This window comes from Leguminivora glycinivorella, chromosome 12 (genome assembly GCF_023078275.1).
Source record: "Leguminivora glycinivorella isolate SPB_JAAS2020 chromosome 12, LegGlyc_1.1, whole genome shotgun sequence".
NCBI lineage: Eukaryota > Metazoa > Arthropoda > Insecta > Lepidoptera > Tortricidae > Leguminivora > Leguminivora glycinivorella.
The window spans coordinates 13445785-13464923 of NC_062982.1; the positions used below are offsets into that span (position 1 = coordinate 13445785).

At 37.2% G+C, this 19139-nt stretch overlaps 1 protein-coding gene across 2 annotated transcripts in view; it reads left to right on the top strand.

Annotated features, from left to right (window-relative positions):
• The window catches only part of LOC125232259 (activating transcription factor of chaperone), a 53670-nt gene extending 34798 nt beyond the window's left edge, over positions 1–18872 (top strand). Inside the window, exons 1-3 of one of the 2 annotated variants that reach the window (XM_048137920.1) lie at positions 422–615; positions 926–1093; positions 17603–18872. In XM_048137920.1, the coding sequence (XP_047993877.1) occupies positions 549–615; positions 926–1093; positions 17603–18360 (993 nt within the window). In that variant the 5' untranslated portion in view covers positions 422–548 and the 3' untranslated portion in view covers positions 18361–18872. Of the gene's footprint in view, positions 1–421; positions 616–925; positions 1094–17602 lie in introns of those variants that run through there. The other variant, XM_048137919.1, reaches the window with a different exon arrangement.
• The last annotated feature ends 267 nt before the right edge of the window (positions 18873–19139 follow it).

Here is a 19139-nt window from a genome sequence, read left to right on the forward strand (position 1 = left end):
AGTCAAATTTTAACTGGGAGTTATTGCCGACAAAGTGGTGAAACTCAAACCAGAAAAAAAAACTGGAGTACTCTTATATTACGGACCGCGTAACGTGAGGGTGACTTTTTCGCTGCTGCCCTGCTTTGTGTTTAGATGTCATTGGATAAGATAAGATTGATATAATGGGGATGGTCTTGTAAAGACACTGGCAACGTGTTATCATTTCTAAAATGGTGAAAACATGACAATAAATCGATGATGTTATTATAACTGAAAATATTGTTATGACAGTATGGCAGAGAAGATTTTAAAGTGTCACTGTATCTGGGCGTTGCTTTGACGTAACATCGTGCGAGATAACGTTCATATATATATACTGACGTCTCTAGAGTCCCGTTGTATTTTGTCCATTACTTATCTAAGCTTCTTACGATTACCTTGAAGCTCGCCAGATATATTCAGCGAACGCTTCATTTATTAATTATTCACAATTGGCAGTATTATTGAAATTAATTAACTACCTATAGTATTATTTGCATTTTTAAAATAAATATTTTGAAGTGAAAATGTGTTGTTACCAAAATAATGGAATTTGTGACCTGTGTAGAAATTTCCAGTTTAATTTTATACAACGTAAGCTATTTGTTTTTGGTATATTTATTTGAAAAGTGGTTATGAGTAACATTTACGTGGGGCTCTAACATATTAAACTGTTTTAATCAAATAAAAAAAAAACTGAATAACTGCTTACAATTATTGTTGATTTATTCTGTGACTGCAAAATATCGAACCGTTTGTCCTACTTGGTCTGTAAGTCGCAATATGTCTATAGGTACAATTTAAGTAGATTTGCTTTTGTACTAAATAAGTATATCTACTTAGTAATAAAATTCCAAATTATATTTTGTCTGAACAAGTTTTGAAACAATCCTATTGTTGACAGATATACTCAAGACCTTGCCAAGCGCTGCGACTAAGATCGAAACGGGCGAGCTCCTCCTGCAGGACGACCTGTCCAGCCTGTACCCGCCGTCGCCGCCCGAGGCCAAGCCCAGCCGCGCCGAGCTCGCCAGCGACCTGTTGCAGCAGCTCGAGAACCAGTGCAAACAAGGTACAACACACTTTTCTAATTACTACTCACCTCTTGCGTCCAATGATGATCCAAGTAACCAGTGCATTGAAGTAACACCACAACAGTCATTTATTTAGTAATGTGACTTTATTAATTAATAAATATGCAGTGAAAATTTATTTCTGCATTTTTTATAAATTTACCTAAATAGACGTCATTGGGCGCGAGGGGTATCTTAGATACGATGCAGAATGTGACATGTAGGAATGTTCATCGAGTTTCAGTTACGTTTTTCAAGCAAGAAAGGTCATCAAGTAAGCCAAATGTTTATTGTCATTATTCTAGTGCCTATTACGTATATGATGACTATGATGAAACAAATAAAAAGGAACTCTGAAGGACAATCTAACAACTCACATTCTGTAAAGTGAATTCCAGTAGAAAAGTAAAATTATTTGAACAAACATGACAGAGTTTGTAACATTTCATATGTAACCTACAATTTTCAGATGGGATTTATTTATTTATTTAATCTTTATTGTACATAAAGAAAGAAAAACTTATAGTGCAAAATGCGGACTTAATGCCAGACAGCATTCTCTACCAGTCAGGATTTGTTTAACTGAAATATTGTTAATTAACATATCGTTTGGATGGCCGGTAAAAATTGCATGATTACGATGTTAAAAGTTGAACCTGTTTACATTATCTGCATCTTTTATCGGGTTGGGGTATAGATAATGTGTCTTCCTAGTTTAGATATTGATATTCTAGTTATTACGTAACGGGGCCAGGTTTGATTAAATGTGTTGAGATCTCAAATAAATACAAGATTAGCATCTACGCAGTAAAATAAAGTACATAATTAAAAATCTGATAGTTCATATTAGAAGTTAAATGTGTACAAAACATTTATTCGTAGGTAAACTGCATAACACTACACTACAAACACGTTTTCTAATTGTAATAAGAAAGTATATTATACTAGCTTTAGGTTTAGCTTCTTTTTATACGGGTTCGCTCGCGTTAAAAAGAGACAAAAAGGAGCCTATGTCACTCTCCATCCCTACAACTATCTCCACCTAAAAAATCACGTCAATTCGTCGCTCCGTTTTGCCGTGAAAGGCGGACAAACAAACAGACACACACACTTTCCCATTTATAATATTAGTGTGGATTAGCTTGCCATTAGAAATTGGCGGAACTATATGAAATTGCACTTGAAGCATGTCCTTTTGATCCATCATCATCATCCTCCTTGCGTTATCCCGGCATTTGCTACGGCTCATGGGAGCCATGTCCTTTTGATCCAAAGCCTCAAATAGAACGGCCTATGATAATCGGTAAATTATTTTTATGTCAACAAAATAGGCACCAATTCCACTATTTCCAAATACATTTATTTACATGTAGTGATTATATGTAGTTACATTACGATAAAAATGGTCGGTTGGAATATGATCTTTTGAATAAGCATTTGTCAGCTAAGCACGTCACAGCAAGGACGGGCACTGACGCCACTGACGCACATCGCATGTCCTAAATACTTGACCAGCAAGAGTAGCTCGGGCGGGAGCCGCGAGCTGTTTACATTCACTCCGATAACCGAGAGGGAGTGACCCGTCAAAGGGAAAACAACCGTCCTGCCACGTCATTGAACTACTTTACTGACAATTGTTATTTTTTATATTATTCATTGTTCTTATTTTTCGGCCATGTGCGTCTATGAACACATCTACAACTAGCGACCCGCCCCGGCTTCCCACGGGGAGTAAATATTAAATTAGTATTTTAATGGTTACATATGTGCTTTATTCCCCGTGGCGAAATTTTGAATTCGTCATCACACGGGTTAATGTTATGCTGTATTTATTAACCCCCTGTATCAAAAGTGAAAGGCAGGAAGTAGGTTCACATTTATTTACAAAAAGTGTGTGTTTGTGTTTACTTTTTTTTCATAACGTTTTAAAATTGACCATAAACACGTGTTTCGAGAGGTATCTTATCATTAGGTTTTGTGCCATCTTCCTTTTGCTTGCTATTTTTAATCCCCGACGCAAAAACGACGGGGTGTTATAAGTTTGACGTGTCTGTCTGTCTCTCTGTCTGTCTGTGTGTGTGTCTGTCTGTGGCATCGTAGCTCCCAAATGGATGAACTGATTTAGATTTTGTTTTTTTTAGGGTTCCGTAGTCAACTAGGAACCCTTATAGTTTCGCCATGTCTGTCTGTCCGTCCGTCCGTCCGTCCGTCCGTCCGTCCGCGGATAATCTCAGTAACTGTTAGCACTAGAAAGCTGAAATTTGGTACCAATATGTATATCAATCACGCCAACAAAGTGCAAAAATAAAAAATCGAAAAAAATGTTTTATTAGGGTACCCCCCCTACATGTAAAGTGGGGGCTGATTTTTTTTTTCATTCCAACCCCAACGTGTGATATATTGTTGGATAGGTATTAAAAAATGAATAAGGGTTTACTAAGATCGTTTTTTGATAATATTAATATTTTCGGAAATAATCGCTCCTAAAGGAAAAAAAAGGTGCGTCCCCCCCCTCTAACTTTTGAACCATATGTTTAAAAAATATGAAAAAATCACATAAGTAGAACTTTATAAATACTTTCTAGGAAAATTGTTTTGAACTTGATAGGTTCAGTAGTTTTTGAGAAAAATACGGAAAACTACGGAACCCTACACTGAGCGTGGCCCGACACGCTCTTGGCCGGTTTTTTTGTTTGAAAGTTGAGTTAAAGGTTGAACACGACAAAAATGGGGCACACTTAAATGTTTATTATAAAAAAGACATAATAATTAAATAAAAGATGTTTGATTTAAATATGAGCAAATTTAATGTATTTTAAATGCAAACCATAATTAGTCAAGGTTTCTCGATGAATAAGCCATGGATCGTACTTTTCTTCGAACACGACTCATCAGAGCCTGCACCATCACGTCAGGATACCTCTTTGTCGCCAAGTCCACAGTTTTCGCCGCTCCTCCGCGGAATTTACCTCCCCACCTCTCTTTTTAAGAAACCCTTTCATTATACTCCAATATTCCTCGATAGGCCGGAGTTCAAGTCAATTTAGTGGATAGCTATATTTCGGTACCACGGTTACACCATTTGCTTTGTACCACTCCATGACAGGTTTCGCGTAGTAACACCTGGCAAGGTCTGGCCAAAATAAAGGCCAGGAGTGGTGTTTCTTAATAAACGGAAGTATTCGCTTTTGTAAGCACTCCTTTTGATAGATGCTGCTGTTTATTGTCCCGGTAGTGACAAAAGAGCTGCTTCTTTTCCCGCAACTGCTAATTGCCTGCCAAACTAGGTATTTTTTTTTGGAAACTTAGATCTTTTTTATTTGACAGTCTTTGGGAGCCTCTGTGCTATTTTTGATGGTATAAAACTCTTGGCCAGGGATTTCTTAGAAATCGGATTTTATGTAAGTTTCACCGTCCATCAGAACGCAGTCAAATTTTGTTAATAAATTTACGTATAGTTTCTCAATCGAGTTTCTGCTGCTGATTTCTGTCTTACATTCCGATCTGGTGCCGTTCTGTGCTTTAAAACTTCTTAGCCCTGCTCTACGTTTCACCTTTTGAACATACGATTGGGACATCTTTACTTGTTAGCTACGTCACGAGGTAACATCATACAATTTGAAGCAAATATCCTTAAGGCACTGGTCCCACCGCGAGCTAATAAGCTATGAGCTATCGGCTATAAAAACGAAGAAAAGATAATCACTACAGTGTTAATAAAAGAGACACGGCGATGTTTATAGTTACTCGCCCAGCGGTGAGCTATCAAAATCGCCGTGTCTCTTTTATTTGCACGGGAGTGCTTATCTTTTGTTCGTTTTTGTAGCCGATAGCTCATAGCTTACTAGCTCGCGATGGGACCAGTGCCTAAGATGCGTTCCTTCTTTTTTTTATCCTTTATACCCTGCAACACACCAATTCCTGGCCTTCGCTCTAAAGTTAGGCGTTCCCAAAACCTTTTCAATACGCAACAAACAGTGGATTGTGGAAATTTTAATCTTTTACCCACATCCCTGTAGCTGAGTTTTGGATTTTTTGTGCTTTCGTGGAAAATAAGTTCACGTTGTTTCAGTTCCCTGTTCGATATCGCTACATATATAAATCTTTCACAAATGTAACTGATATATTTAAAAACTATACTTTTTTACGATTTAAATGGCATCATTAAAATTTCTATACCTTTAATTATAACGAAGCAGCAAATGAATTTATATGCCTCAGTTTTGGCGTGTTCAACCTTTAGTCGGGAGTGTTCTTAGCTATGTTTTATAAAAACGGTCCACTATGTCGGGGTTTTTTTCAAAATTTTAATTTTGTGGTTATTTACATTTCTCAAATACTATAAGTATCTACATTCATAAAATTACAGGATATTCAGTTCATTAATTTCGGTTTGATTTGATGTATGAACATAATATGAATTGTGTATGAGTGTTTTGTATGTGTTTTGTTTGTTCACGATTTCGGGGTACCTACATCTAAATTCCAGTAATAATATATAAGTTGACAAAATAACAACCTGTATTGGTTAGTTAACTGCGAAAAAAACTAATCAAATAATTACAAAATATTAGAAATAAATGCGTCTGCAGTTTGGATAAGCTTTTTAAAATCTGCGTTCAACAGAAACCATATTTATAACAATCCTAAAAACGTTATCAATAAGGTTTACATTATCAAAAAGCACTAAGAGATACAAAATTGCTAATAACTTCTATTGTTGTCACTGGCAGGCTTATCTATGAAATTGATTAATCTCTACATATATTCTCTATTGAATTGATATGATACTGGTTTGATCTGGGTAGACGAAGTTTGAAGGTGCGACACTGCGACAGTATACACACACCCCCTGCCCACGCTGCCACTTGATACGTTAACATTTTGCCTCTGCTGTGTCTAGTCTAGAGTATGATGTGGCCTAAGAATCCATAACGACCATATGAAATCAAGGCCCACACGCGTATTACTAGCTGTGGATAGATCTGACACACCCTCTACGGGTGATTAGCATGTTGTTCACATCATTTAAGAGCGTGATTCTGCTAATTATTATGTCGTCACCGATAACTATATCGGATTCGTTAAACGAATATTATAATATGACCCGCCCATTTTATATCTTCGCTTTAATTAAGTATAGACTCATTATAAAATATTAAGATAATACCAGCTTCTCGGTTTCTTTTATAAGATAAGGAGTGGAATCGTTGATATATATTTTTATGAATACTAAGTGATTTTCCTTTTAGTTGTTATCTTTCTTCACATTTACGTCATAGTCACAAGGTTCATTGGGACGACTGTCAACGAGAAATACTAAATCTTATGTATTTCTTATATTTATTGATGTTCATGCTTATATAATTTGTTACTCTTTGTTTTATCTAACAAAATCTAATTGATATACATGTAAACATGACATATTAAAGGAAAAAAATTAAAAGTTTACGCTTGCGATGGGACTTGAACCCGCATCTTCTGCAATCCGTGCATTGTTCTTAACCAATTGAGCTACGAAAGTCGCGCCGGACCTCGCAAATATTTCCATGCCTTTCCTTTATAAACACACGTCTTGGGGTGACATATAGTTATATGACTGGATTCAGTTTAGTGAAATGATTGTAGGCAGGAGTGCGGCGGTGCGGCGGAGGTATAGTTATAACCCTAGGGATATAATATGCCGTAACATAGCTAAACAAAAGCGATTCATAACCATCTTACTAAGAATATAATTATAATACAGTATTTAAAATTGCAAACGGGACTTAATCGCGCGGGACTTAATTTACTATGTATTAAGTCCCGTTTGCAATTTTAAATATGTGTAAAAATCGTGAAAGTTTAAATCAGTGTTTTATAATACGTATAGCGGGACGATTTGGAATAACAACACCGTCACTGATGTTAGAACAAAGTTTATTTTGTATCGAACATAGTACACAAGGTTTGGTTACTAAACAAACGAATCCCGCACTACACTGCTACAATTATACTACTGAACTTAATCCAGTAATATAACGAACTTAACTAGAGACGTATTATAATTATATCCCTAGACTAAGTTTAATCCAGTGATATAATTATACAACTAAACTAGTAACTTATTATAATTATATTCCTAGTAAGATGGTTATGAATCGCTTTTGTTTAGCTATGTTACGGCATATAATTATATCCCTAGGGTTATAACTATACCTCCGCCGCACCGTCGCACTCCTGCCTACAATCATTTCACTAAACTCAATCCAGTCATATAACTATATGACTAAACTAGTAACGTATTATAGTTATATTCCTAGTAAGATAGCAATTAATCGCTTTCGTTTAACTATGTTACGACGTATAATTATATTCCTAGAGTTATAACTATATAACGGCTTTATCTATCTTACTGCGACATATACATAGGTACAAATAAAATCCATCTAAGGTAACTGCAGTGTTTGTAGGACTCTGAATTTGTGAGTTTACGGCAAAAGAATTTATAGGTTAAAATTGATAATTATGACCATTTTCTGAAAGAGTACATGGTTGGGCAGATTAACTGTCCTATTGTAATACATGTCGCTATTTATTTAAATTTAACTGATTTTTATTCCCTGTGTATCATTTTAAATCAACAAATTAATTCCCTTCACGGATTCTAAAAGACACTTCCATTACAGCCTGTTTAATTATTTTTTTATAACAAAATTGAAAAGTATTACAGTTGGAAAATTTGACAGCGAACATTGCGGATTGGGCGAGATATTCAACTAACTGAAAAAAGTTAATATCCAGTATTGCTTTGATATTGCATACCAAAAATCGTTTATAGGAGTCTTTGTCTTCTGAAATCAAGTAAAGATTTTGTAGGAATTGGATGGTCTGTGCCAGTAAAGTAGCTACAAATAACCATGGGCGATTCATACAAAATGTATGTACGCTGTTTCTTTAAAAAAATGTGAGGGCTACATACAAAATGCTATTTACGCGGCACGGTGGTCATTTTGCAAAGAAAATGCATTTTAATTTCAGGAGTTCAACAAATGTCAGACTGATGTTGAGTATGGTGTTATATTAACCCTTAAATGCATGAACTTTTCTTTTAACGAGATATTAATATATGTGATAGACAATGGTTTTCTGACTCTGGGAAAAATAATAAAAAAAATATTTAAGATCGATTTTTATACTAAATCAGTGTTAGAAGTTAAATAGGCAAAATCTTACTTATATAAATATATCGTAATTGGTAACTTTTATTCAAAAAAAATACTACTATTAAAAAGGTACACTATTTGTGAAACCTTTGTGATAAAATGTTTAAACATAAACTAATTACTAATTTCGAAAAAATCAGCCTAAATCACATACTAAAAATAGCTATCGTCCTGTTTTTTCACACTTTTCCGGCATTTTATCTTTATCCCTAAATAATAAATAGTAAATCATTATATTATTTAATTTATTTAATTGTATATTAAATAATAATAAATAATGAAATTAATTAAGCAATAAATGTGATTTTGGATAGCTGACTACATACCGAGCCACGGGCCATCAAATATATGATGCATATATACATCACTATGCATTTAAGGGTTAAGGGATAGAAACGAAGATATATTTTAGCCATAAATTTATTCAAAAGAGAAACTCAGTCAGACCACATCTTCATGAGGAAAAGTGCCATTTTCGTCGAAATTTTTAGGCTGATATTTTACCTTGAAACGTACGCTACGCATCTTTAGGTAACTGATAACTATTAATAATTTCATATAAAAATAACTGCAAAGTTTTATTGAGATGGCAAAAGGCTAAAACTGGCATTTATTTTGGGGTCGGGTGGTCAAGTAATTAAGTATTGCAATCCTTAGCAAATGAGGTCGTGCGTGCCGGGTCAAATTCCTTCTATAGCAAAATGCCCAAAATTATGCAAGTTAAAGAGAAGCAAATAAAATATATAAATCATAGCACTACTTTTCACATTATCGTGTTTTTAAAATTGTATACCACTTTTTAACTAGGACAGTTACTCCCAACCCTGTACAGAGCAAACATAGGCTCATTGACGTAAATGAGTTCTTTTAACAAGCAGTAATAATGGAATAAAAACGCTAGAGGAAATAACAACAAGCAAGATTGATAAGACCTGGGGCCCGTTTCTCGAAAGGTACAAGCCTTGTAGTAAGTGTGTTTCCATGACAACCCATACGATTTGACAGTTCGCGCACTTGTAATACAAGGCTTGTACCTTTCGAGAAACGGGCCCCTGATAAAGAAAGCTTTTCCATAACAGTCAACCTTTGACCCTTACCTTATTTGTAGTATTGTCGAAAGTAAAATATGGAAAACTTCTGTTAGTTCTTATCAACCTAGACAAATATTATTATTGTCAGGCGTGTTCGCTCTCGGGCAGCCAGACGCCTGTTGAAAAAACATAGTAGCCGGTGATTGATATTGACTGCCGCACTATCAAGAGTGAACAGGCATCTTCTGGGCGAGCTCACTCCATCGTAGGCCACGTCTTTGCCTTTGGCTAGTCTGTGGCCAAGAGTAAGCCCATTTATAATAATAATAAAAAAAGCTGACTGGGTGGGTATAGTATGAATTTTCTCAGATGAATTTTTGGGTTTTGCCGTAATCTGTTAAACAAAAGCCTTTGTTTCTATTATTCACAGCGGCTAGCTCCCGTTTCCACAGCACGTGTTAAAGTCTCAGTGTAGTTAAAAAGCAACTATCATGATAACAATAAGGTTCAAATTTATGAAACAGTTTATAGTATGCAGGTAACTTTTTTTGAAGGTGACAAAACGTGTTATCTCCGTAAGGGCTTTTTATGGATTTGAACCTTATTGTTATCATGATAGTTGCTTTTTAGCTACACTGAGACTTTAGCACGTGCTGGGGAAACGGGATCTAGCCGCTGTGAATAATAGAAACAAAGGCTTTTGTTTAACAGATTACGGCACAACCCAAAAATTCATCTCAGAAAATTCATACTTATAACTTCGTCATATTTTTCACGTGTTCAGCTAAGTTGATTATCTACCTTGTTATAAATCTTTATTTTATGGACAGGCTAACGTTATGTTTATCGGTAGGTAAATTTCTTCTTAGGAGAAATAAAGAAAGATTGGTACTATAAGTACCTAAGATTCCTACGAATATTGCATTTTAAGTAAATACTGCATCGACCTGGATATATATGTAGGTAAAAAGTTAATTGAACGTCCTCGTGCATGTAGTTGTGTACAGTTTACAGAAACGCGTTAAATAGATAACTTATCATTGAGAAGTATTTTTATTTTATCTTTATTTATGATAAAGATTGGCAAACCTGGATAGTTTTAATAGAGATACCGCGAGGAACATTAATTCGAACATGTGCCTAATTTCGATAAAATAAAATAATAAATTAACGATGTTACCTAGAGAAAGATATAGGATACGGAATCGGATTCACAATGACTAGGGGTGTGTAATGCTTAATAATTATAATAAATCAACAAAGCCAATCGACAAAGCCTGTTGCGGATTATTTCATTTGTATGTATGTAGGTGACAAAGCCTGTAGCTGATTTGTTTTATGTCCACTTGACGAAGCCTGCGTTGCTGATCACGAACTATTTTTGTTGGTATGGTTTTTGGGTTTGGTTATGACTTTGACTTTTTTTATTGTATTTTTTTTAACCCTGAATAAATAGTGATAAGTTATTATAATAAAACTATCATACACTTGTTATAATGCCACTTGTTATATCACTATACGTCGCTTTTGCTTTATTTTTAGAGCGGAGCGGAGTAAAATGATATATTATGTTGACAGTAAGTAAAATTTGTAAATGCACACAATTCTAGTATATATCGTCTAATTGTTCATATTTGTAGCTAATTATGTTTTTGTTAATGCATCTTTATTCTGGCCACGTATACAAATTCAACTTGCAGTCAGTATCTAAAATTTAGTCTTTAAGCTATTGTAAATCAGTTTTTACAAAGCATTACCTCTTTGTGCTGGAGACATCACGCACTGCTATGGTCCAAAGTCCTGAAATGGAATTCCTGAAATTTAATAAAAAAAGTAAAATATCTAATTATGTATTGTAGGGTTTCGTATCAAAAATGTACAAATGGAACCCTTATGCACTATGTATTAAGGTACTCCGTCTGTCTGTCACACAACTAAATATCTCGAGAATACTAATTATACTATCCATTTTATATAACAACTGTTCTCATCAACATTGTCTAACTCTACAAAATTATAATTGTATTTTTTTAATTTACTAATATTTATTATAGAAAATGGCAAATATGAAAGGACGGCAAAATTATTATGTCCAGGGCCCGTAACTTTCATGCCGATGACATAAATTTGACGTCACGCTGCATATAGGATGATTCAAGAGTTTTATTTCATAATTAATTATTATTCATAAATAATTTAAATCATGACTTCAAAACTAATCTATTCATATGTGAAATAATTCTACTTGATACTTGAAAAGTAAATTAAATTATTTGTTTATTTTTTATACATACATTCTATTAAACAGTTTTGTTACCATATTTCAATAAATTATAAAAACAAAACAAATTGTTTCCTTTTCATTTCACGTATCGAGTAGGTATTAATTATTCCACGTATGAATAGCTTACTTTTGAAGTCATTTGTAATCGATTAAATTGATTAATTAATAATGATTAATTATTACATTTTGACGACCGGTCTGGCGCAGTCGGTAGTGACCCTGCCTGCTGCGCCGCGGTCCCGGGTTCGAATCTAGGTAAGGGCATTTATTTGTGTGATGAGCACAGATATTTGTTCCTGAGTCATGGATGTTTTCTATGTATATACGTATTTATATATTATATATATCGTTGTCTGAATACCCACAACACAAGCCTCCTTGAGCTTACCGTGGGCCTCAGTCAATCTGTGTAAGAATGTCCTATATTTATTTATTTATTTATTACAGTAGAACTATTTGAATCATTCTATACGCAGCGTGACGTCAAATTGATGTCATCGGCATGAAAGTTACGGGCCCTGATTATGTCAATTTACTAGCCGTTACATAGAGCTGAAATTGTAAATAACAAAACAAATCTTTGCCAACGAAAGAGTATGAAATTTGTTACATCGGTATCATGATAAATATTACATATTTTGGGAACTTATTTTTTAATTGATATTAATTGATGCTTACCTAACTACACCTCTAGTCTAGTCACTTCTTTAAAGTTATGAGTAACATGTGATCATTTTTACTATTAACAGTTTGTAAGGAGGCCGGTTTTTTTATTGTTTATTCAAGGGTTTTTTTTATTGTTTGTTTATCTTATTTGAGAGTAAAGCTTAAAAATGCTATTTAGTCAGAAGTTAATACATTTAATATGTATCACTAACTCTACACCTTATAAAACAAAGTCGACTACTGTACGGAATTTCATGTGGTTTTCATGTATGAATATAATTATTTCTGAGCAAGGCTAAGGTATATAATTGGTTACCTAAGGTTTTCTTTTAAATTGATTAAAACATGACGATTGTTTTGAATGATTAACGGTTAGTTCATTAGGATTACAATACAATACAATACAAATACTCTTTATTGCACACCTCAATACAGGAAACAATATAGTAAGTATACACAACAACTTAAGAGGTAAAACAAGAGGCGGTCTTATCGCTAAATAGCGATCTCTTCCAGACAACCTAAAAAAAAAACAGAGTAATCAGAGTTTTGACAGACCAACGAGTGTGAATGCGACCAGTGGTAATAACGTTGAAACGGAACCCAGCCGGCGCGCGCGAATGAGGGTGGGTTTTCTTTTAAATTTATTGAAATATTGATTGTTTTGAATGATTCACGGTTAGCTTCATTAGACTTATTTGTGTAAAAAAACTAGAGAAATCAGTGTTGAATAAACGTAGTGAAACTGTGAGTGTAGTGTGTTTGGGCAGGCCAACGAGTGTGAATGCGACCAGTGGTAACGTTGAAACCGAACGCAGCCGGCACGCGCGATTGAGGGTAGATCGCGCACGGCGTGATCATGATGCATGTAACTGCGTCGAAATGTCGGAACCTCGACAAAAATCAAAAAGGTAATCCCGGTCAATATAAGTCTAATGACGTTATTTATTTTTAACCCCCGACGCAAAAACGAAGGGGTGTTATAAGTTTGACGTGTCTGTCTGTGTGTATGTCTGTCTGTCTGTCTGTCTGTCTGTGTGTGTATCTGTCTGTGGCATCGTAGCTCTCGAACGGATGAACCGATTTTGATTTAGTTTTTTTTGTCTGAAAGCTGAGTTAGTCGGGAGCTTAGCCATGTTTCATGAAAATCGGTCCACTAGGTCGCGGTCGGGGGTTTTTTCAAATTTAATTTTGTGGTTAGGTTATGTTAATCAAATCGGTAAAAGTGGCCCGGTCAAGGTCTTTTCGAATACGCTGCTCATACCGATAAATATACCCATAACAAAACCTCTAGTACCTCTTATATAGGTCTAAAAAAAGTCCGCGATGGCAAATGCATGCATGCAATTTTTTATGGATAGCATACCTTTCTATTACCATCTTTTCCGGTGCGTAGATAGTCGGGGCGGGCCGCTAGTTAATACTAAACCGACTTCAGAAAAAGAGGATCTTGTCGGTTTGTAGTTGTAGGCATGTGTTTAGCTGCTGTACCCAAGGGCTAGGGCTAGAATACGTTTTCAAGCCATTTATTTTGCTACATACAATGTACCGTTATAGTGGAGCAAAAAAGGACTCTTCCCAAGAAACTCAAATTATATTTACAGATTTTTGTGGATTGGGCCCTTTTCTTTAATCTACGTCCAAGTAAACGTCATGTAATGTAATTAAGGGTAGCGGGGAAACGATGCTCCCTCCGGTGTTTGATTGACGAGCGCTCCCGTCGCGAGCCGCTATAAGTGCAATATTTTCAACAATGGAAAGTTAATTAGTTCTGTTGTTGTTTGAGGCAGTTTAGCATGCTGATTGCCCTTGTAAAAGTGGGAAATGTACACGTTTTCCGACGTGGTGGCGGCTGCAGCGCTGCAGGCCGCGTGGAGGGGCGGGCTCGCGGTTCGCGGCGCCCGCGCGTCAGTACTAGCGTGTGCCGCGACGCGCCTGCTGGTGGCGCACTTCGCTCGTTTCACCCGTGACAATAAATTCGACTGGAGAAAAACATTACGGGCGCTCGCGCTCGGCTCGCGACCTATGTCTGCCGCCGTCCATGCGCAGCCTGGACGCCGTTAGAATGAAGTGCCACTATCGTTGCATTTTTAACAAGGAGATAGTCTTCAACTCACAGAAGCTCGTCAAAAGACGTTAGATCCCGGGATCGACTGCTGAATCTTTAACGACGACCATTGCCCGCACATTGAGGAACCCGGTTTAGAATACCACTGCCTTTATAATCGTATTATCATTTAACTGTATTGTTAAGGACATTTTTGTTGTGGATTCGTAAAGCGGTTTTTAATAAAAGTTGGAGTTCGTGATGGCTCTCGCAGATATGTATGCTGGTACGTGTTGTTTGCTGCGCGCTGATAGCGGGCTTTGTTTGTTTTGGTTTCTTGAAAGGCTCTAGTGAGCAGGCAATTTCAAGGCCTAAATCTGGGCTTGACCCTGGACTAGTATTTTTAAATTCCATTCCATGTTACAGTTTATATTTGTGCGCAGTTATATAAGTTATAACTGTTTACAGTTCTTGTACCTACCTCGTGTCCAAGTTTTAGTTAACTAATGGATTTTATCATTATCTAGTCCCCAATTGTTATTGATCTCGATTGAAATTGACGACATCGTTTATGTGCCTTAATTTGTCAGGCGGATTTAGAAAACAGCAACGTGCAACAATAACGTATTGACTGCACCTACTGTTTTAAATAGGCGTGCAATCAAATGCAAATTAAGTATGCAAGAGGCGTATAAAAATGAATGTATGTAACATGTTGGTTGTGTATCGGTAATTCGGTAGAGGAATTTCACGTGGCGCGCCGCCATTGCGCGCGCTGGCCTGTTTAGCCGGCGGCCTAAGTAGCGAGAACCCGCGGTGTATCGCTCGCTCCTGCTACATTGTCATACGACACTTGTATCGAACGCGGGCGACCGATTGGGCAGGCTCTCGACACTTGCACCCGTGGAAACTGATAACCAGTTCGCGCACAGGGCGACCTCGCTCGATGCTCGCCCAATAATTAAACGCACTTATTGACCACTTGTTTCCATTTCTACACTCGGATAAGTACCTCAAAATACTCGGCGCCTTTCTATATTGTCGCATAAAGGACAAGTCTATCTTGAAACAAACATATACATTGCCTTGATGATGAAAATGTTCTTGTCAACATGTATTGTTTTTATATTCGGACAGAGAAATACGCACTAAAACACATTACATCCCCGTTTATAAAATAACACACCGAACTAAATTTAAATCACATAATTAATAAGCATGAAGTCATTGACACTAGCGGGTTGGACTAGTTAGTTCGGTTAGGACTTAGGACAGATATGGCCCGATCTAAAATGTCGTTCTGATGAAATGTATGCAGAACTACGAGCGTTATCGAAGGCGCGGAGGCAGCGAACTCCGCAAGAGAAAGGTTATCGGCGGTTCGCGCAATATCCCACCAATCCAAAGACAGTGGCCAAGCTGCCCTGATTTTCGCCACATCCACTCATGTACAATACAATTTCAGCAGAACTGGAAACAACGGTCGACCGGTTTCGTTACGATCGTAATATCATTAAATTTGCTCTCGATTCATAAATATCTGTTAACCAGGAGAAAGTTTATCGAATATTATATAAAACTTGCGCCGTGCTTTAGTAAACAGATTGACAATCTTACCAATCAAACCCAATTGATGGTAGAATGCACTTGACGGTCAATGAATGACATTCTGATACGTTTGTGTCCCATACAAATTATTCATTGGTGAGTTCATGTTTCATAAACCCTTTAAGAATCATGTCAAATAAAATAACAGTAGTAGGTATGTATGCAAAGCCTGAGAAGTCTTGTTACTCTATTCGACACCTCCACTTGCGCCGTCTGACGTTGTTAGTTATTTATGGCCCTTTATGCACTACATTCTGTTGTCTTAGCCGATATTGTCTCTGAAAAGAATTCACTATGTATTGTGTAAATTTATGTAGTGACAAATAAAACTACTGCGATGTTAGGCAGTGCTATGTGTTCTAATGTAACGTCTTATTTTAGTTAATGAATAAAATTACTTGAAAATTCTTACCATTAATGGAGCTACAAAATCCGTATTTTATCCATTAAATAAACACAAGAACGTAAGTCATTTCGAAGGTCGGGTCGAGCAAATGTAAGAAATTATTATCTACATGGTATAGACACTACTATACGTACCTATGGAAATCTTAATGTAAATTTAAATCAAAGCTGAGAGTAGGTACTAAGTAGAGCCGTTAAAGATAAAGCATACAAATAGCAAATAGTTGATATCAAGTACCAACCCACTAGTGCAGACACATACATGCTTATGGTTGCATGTAACGTGAGATCTTGTTAAATGCTTATCTTGCAACCAACTATAGCAGATAAATGTGCTACCGAATTATTTAAAGTTATCAATCATCGGGATATTCTAAGTTAAAGCTAACTTTATTTTATTGCATAGAGCATTGCAAATATAAAAACAGAATACATTCTCGGGGAGTTGACCAGCTATTTTAATAACAAAATCTACTCGCTAATATTAGAATTAAATAATATTGAATATATTTATTAATATTGAATTAACCATGCGATACTTCTTAATAAGAAAGGATAATTAAAGTATGTAGGTACATGCATCAGTTTTTTTGTGTGCGTTGCTTCAGGGTCATTATCAAAGTAAACAATTCAATGCGATATCGTGCATAGCGACCAGCGTTGGAGTGGAACACAATATCCATTGAGCGACCTCTAGGTGCGGGCTGCGACCTACCACTGAGGTTTTTTACATAAGGCTGTTTACAAATGAATCTTAAATAGTGGCGATCATTATAAACTAATCAAAGTAATCGTTAAGAATATAATATGATGTAAACATTTCGATTATTAACTCATGATCTTGTTTTTCAACCGATATCTACGTAACGAGAGCGACTTCGACACCAAGATTGAATTGTCAGTTGTCCCCAATTATATTTGAACTAATGATCATTAAATGAGTATTATGTTCAGAGAAGCCAACGTAAAGATAAAATGAGCCCTGGAAATTTTAACTTTACGTCACGACTTGACAGCCTACAACATGTGAGGCCGAAGAATGTACTATGGGTTCATGTTTTTTTTTAACACAAAAACATGTTATGTTAAAATTGATAATCAGATTAATCAGCTTAGCGCGCGGTGGATAAATTTTCTATATAAAATTTTTAAATACTTAACAGGTACATACTTGAATTTGTGTTAGGGTACATATTTTTCTATATAAAAAAGTGATAAACATTTTGTCGATTTCTCTTTTAACAGATAACTTTCTTTTGCAGAAAACATATTTTCCAACTGGCTGGAGGAGAAGGTAGACCTGCCAATATTCGAGAACATCACGCAAGCGGCCGAGCCCGTTGAGGTGCCGCCATCGTACCTGGTGGCGTCACACGCGCACACGCAGGCGCCGCTGCCGCCGGTCGGGCCGCAGCCCACCGAGGAGCTGCTGCGCGAGTTCGAGAGCGTGTACGGCGTCGTCGAGCTCACGCACCTCACGCCCCCGCAGAGCCCGCCCGGGCCCGCCACGCAGCTGCTGCTGAGCTACGCGCAGGCGCAGCACGCGCACGCGCCGCTGCACGAGACGTGGCCGCAGGCGCCCGCGCCGCCGCTGGGCGTGTCCGCCGACTACGACCGCGAGCTGCAGGCCGTGGAGGAGCTGGTGCGCCACCGCGCCTCGCAGCTGGCCTCGCCGCAGCCGTCGGGCGGCAGCAACAGCGCCTCCCCGCGCTCGTCGCCCTCCTCGTCGCCGCGCTCCTCCACGGACGACGACTGGTCGCTCCCGCACGTGTCGCGCCCCAAGCCCTACTCGCGCGGAGGGGACGACCGTCGCTCGCGCAAGAAGGAGCAGAACAAGAACGCGGCCACGCGCTACCGCCAGAAGAAGAAGGCCGAGATCGAGGTGCTCCTGGGCGAGGAGCAGCAGCTGCGCGCGCGCCACGGCGAGCTGGACACCAAGTGCGCCGACCTGCAGCGCGAGATCCGCTACCTTAAGAGCCTCATGCGCGACCTCTTCAAGGCCAAAGGTCTCATCAAATAATTTCATCCCCTCCGCCGCCCCATGCGAAAGAAACCAGTCTGTGACGCGCGAACAGAGCGCTCTATGAATACCGTTCAAAAGAAGATCTTAAGGAGTTATATTATCGATGTTTAAGCTATTTTTTTCTTATGTGTTAAGGCTAGGCATAAGTCGGCTAATTATTTTGTTCGCTTATGATATCTGCAACCCCATCTCTTCGAGCAGCATTCACCATTCATAAGTCGAGGGATAAATACATTAAATACATTAACACCTTTGGAAACATCATAGGAGGCGAAATTTCTCACCATTCATGCTATTAGAGGATAGGTCGCATTCATTGTAATGAAAATATGTAAGAAAATATTAATGATATGTAAACTTACCGTCAAAAAATTGTGTTAATATGAATTCAATGTTATAATTCTTTTTATTCCTGTATTATGGCATTTACATGTTTTTTTAATCAAATTGACATTTTAATTAAATCACTATTTATATTTTCATGCAATAAATGGAATGCGACGGCGGAATAAACATGTTTTCTTGTACCCGAAGACCCTGACACGTAAATAGTTGTTATCTCTGTGATCGTCATAATACAACAGGGAAATGATCGGTTATCAGTAAGCAACTAACTTGTAACTGATTCCAAATAGCTACTGAACGGCCGTGTCGAGAGATCGCATAAATCAGATTTGACCCTAATAAATGCTATAATAACAGTAATTATACAGTCGAAGGATTAGAAACTTTCGTGCAAGGGTACGTCTCTGTTATCTTAGCGTGAGCAATTACTT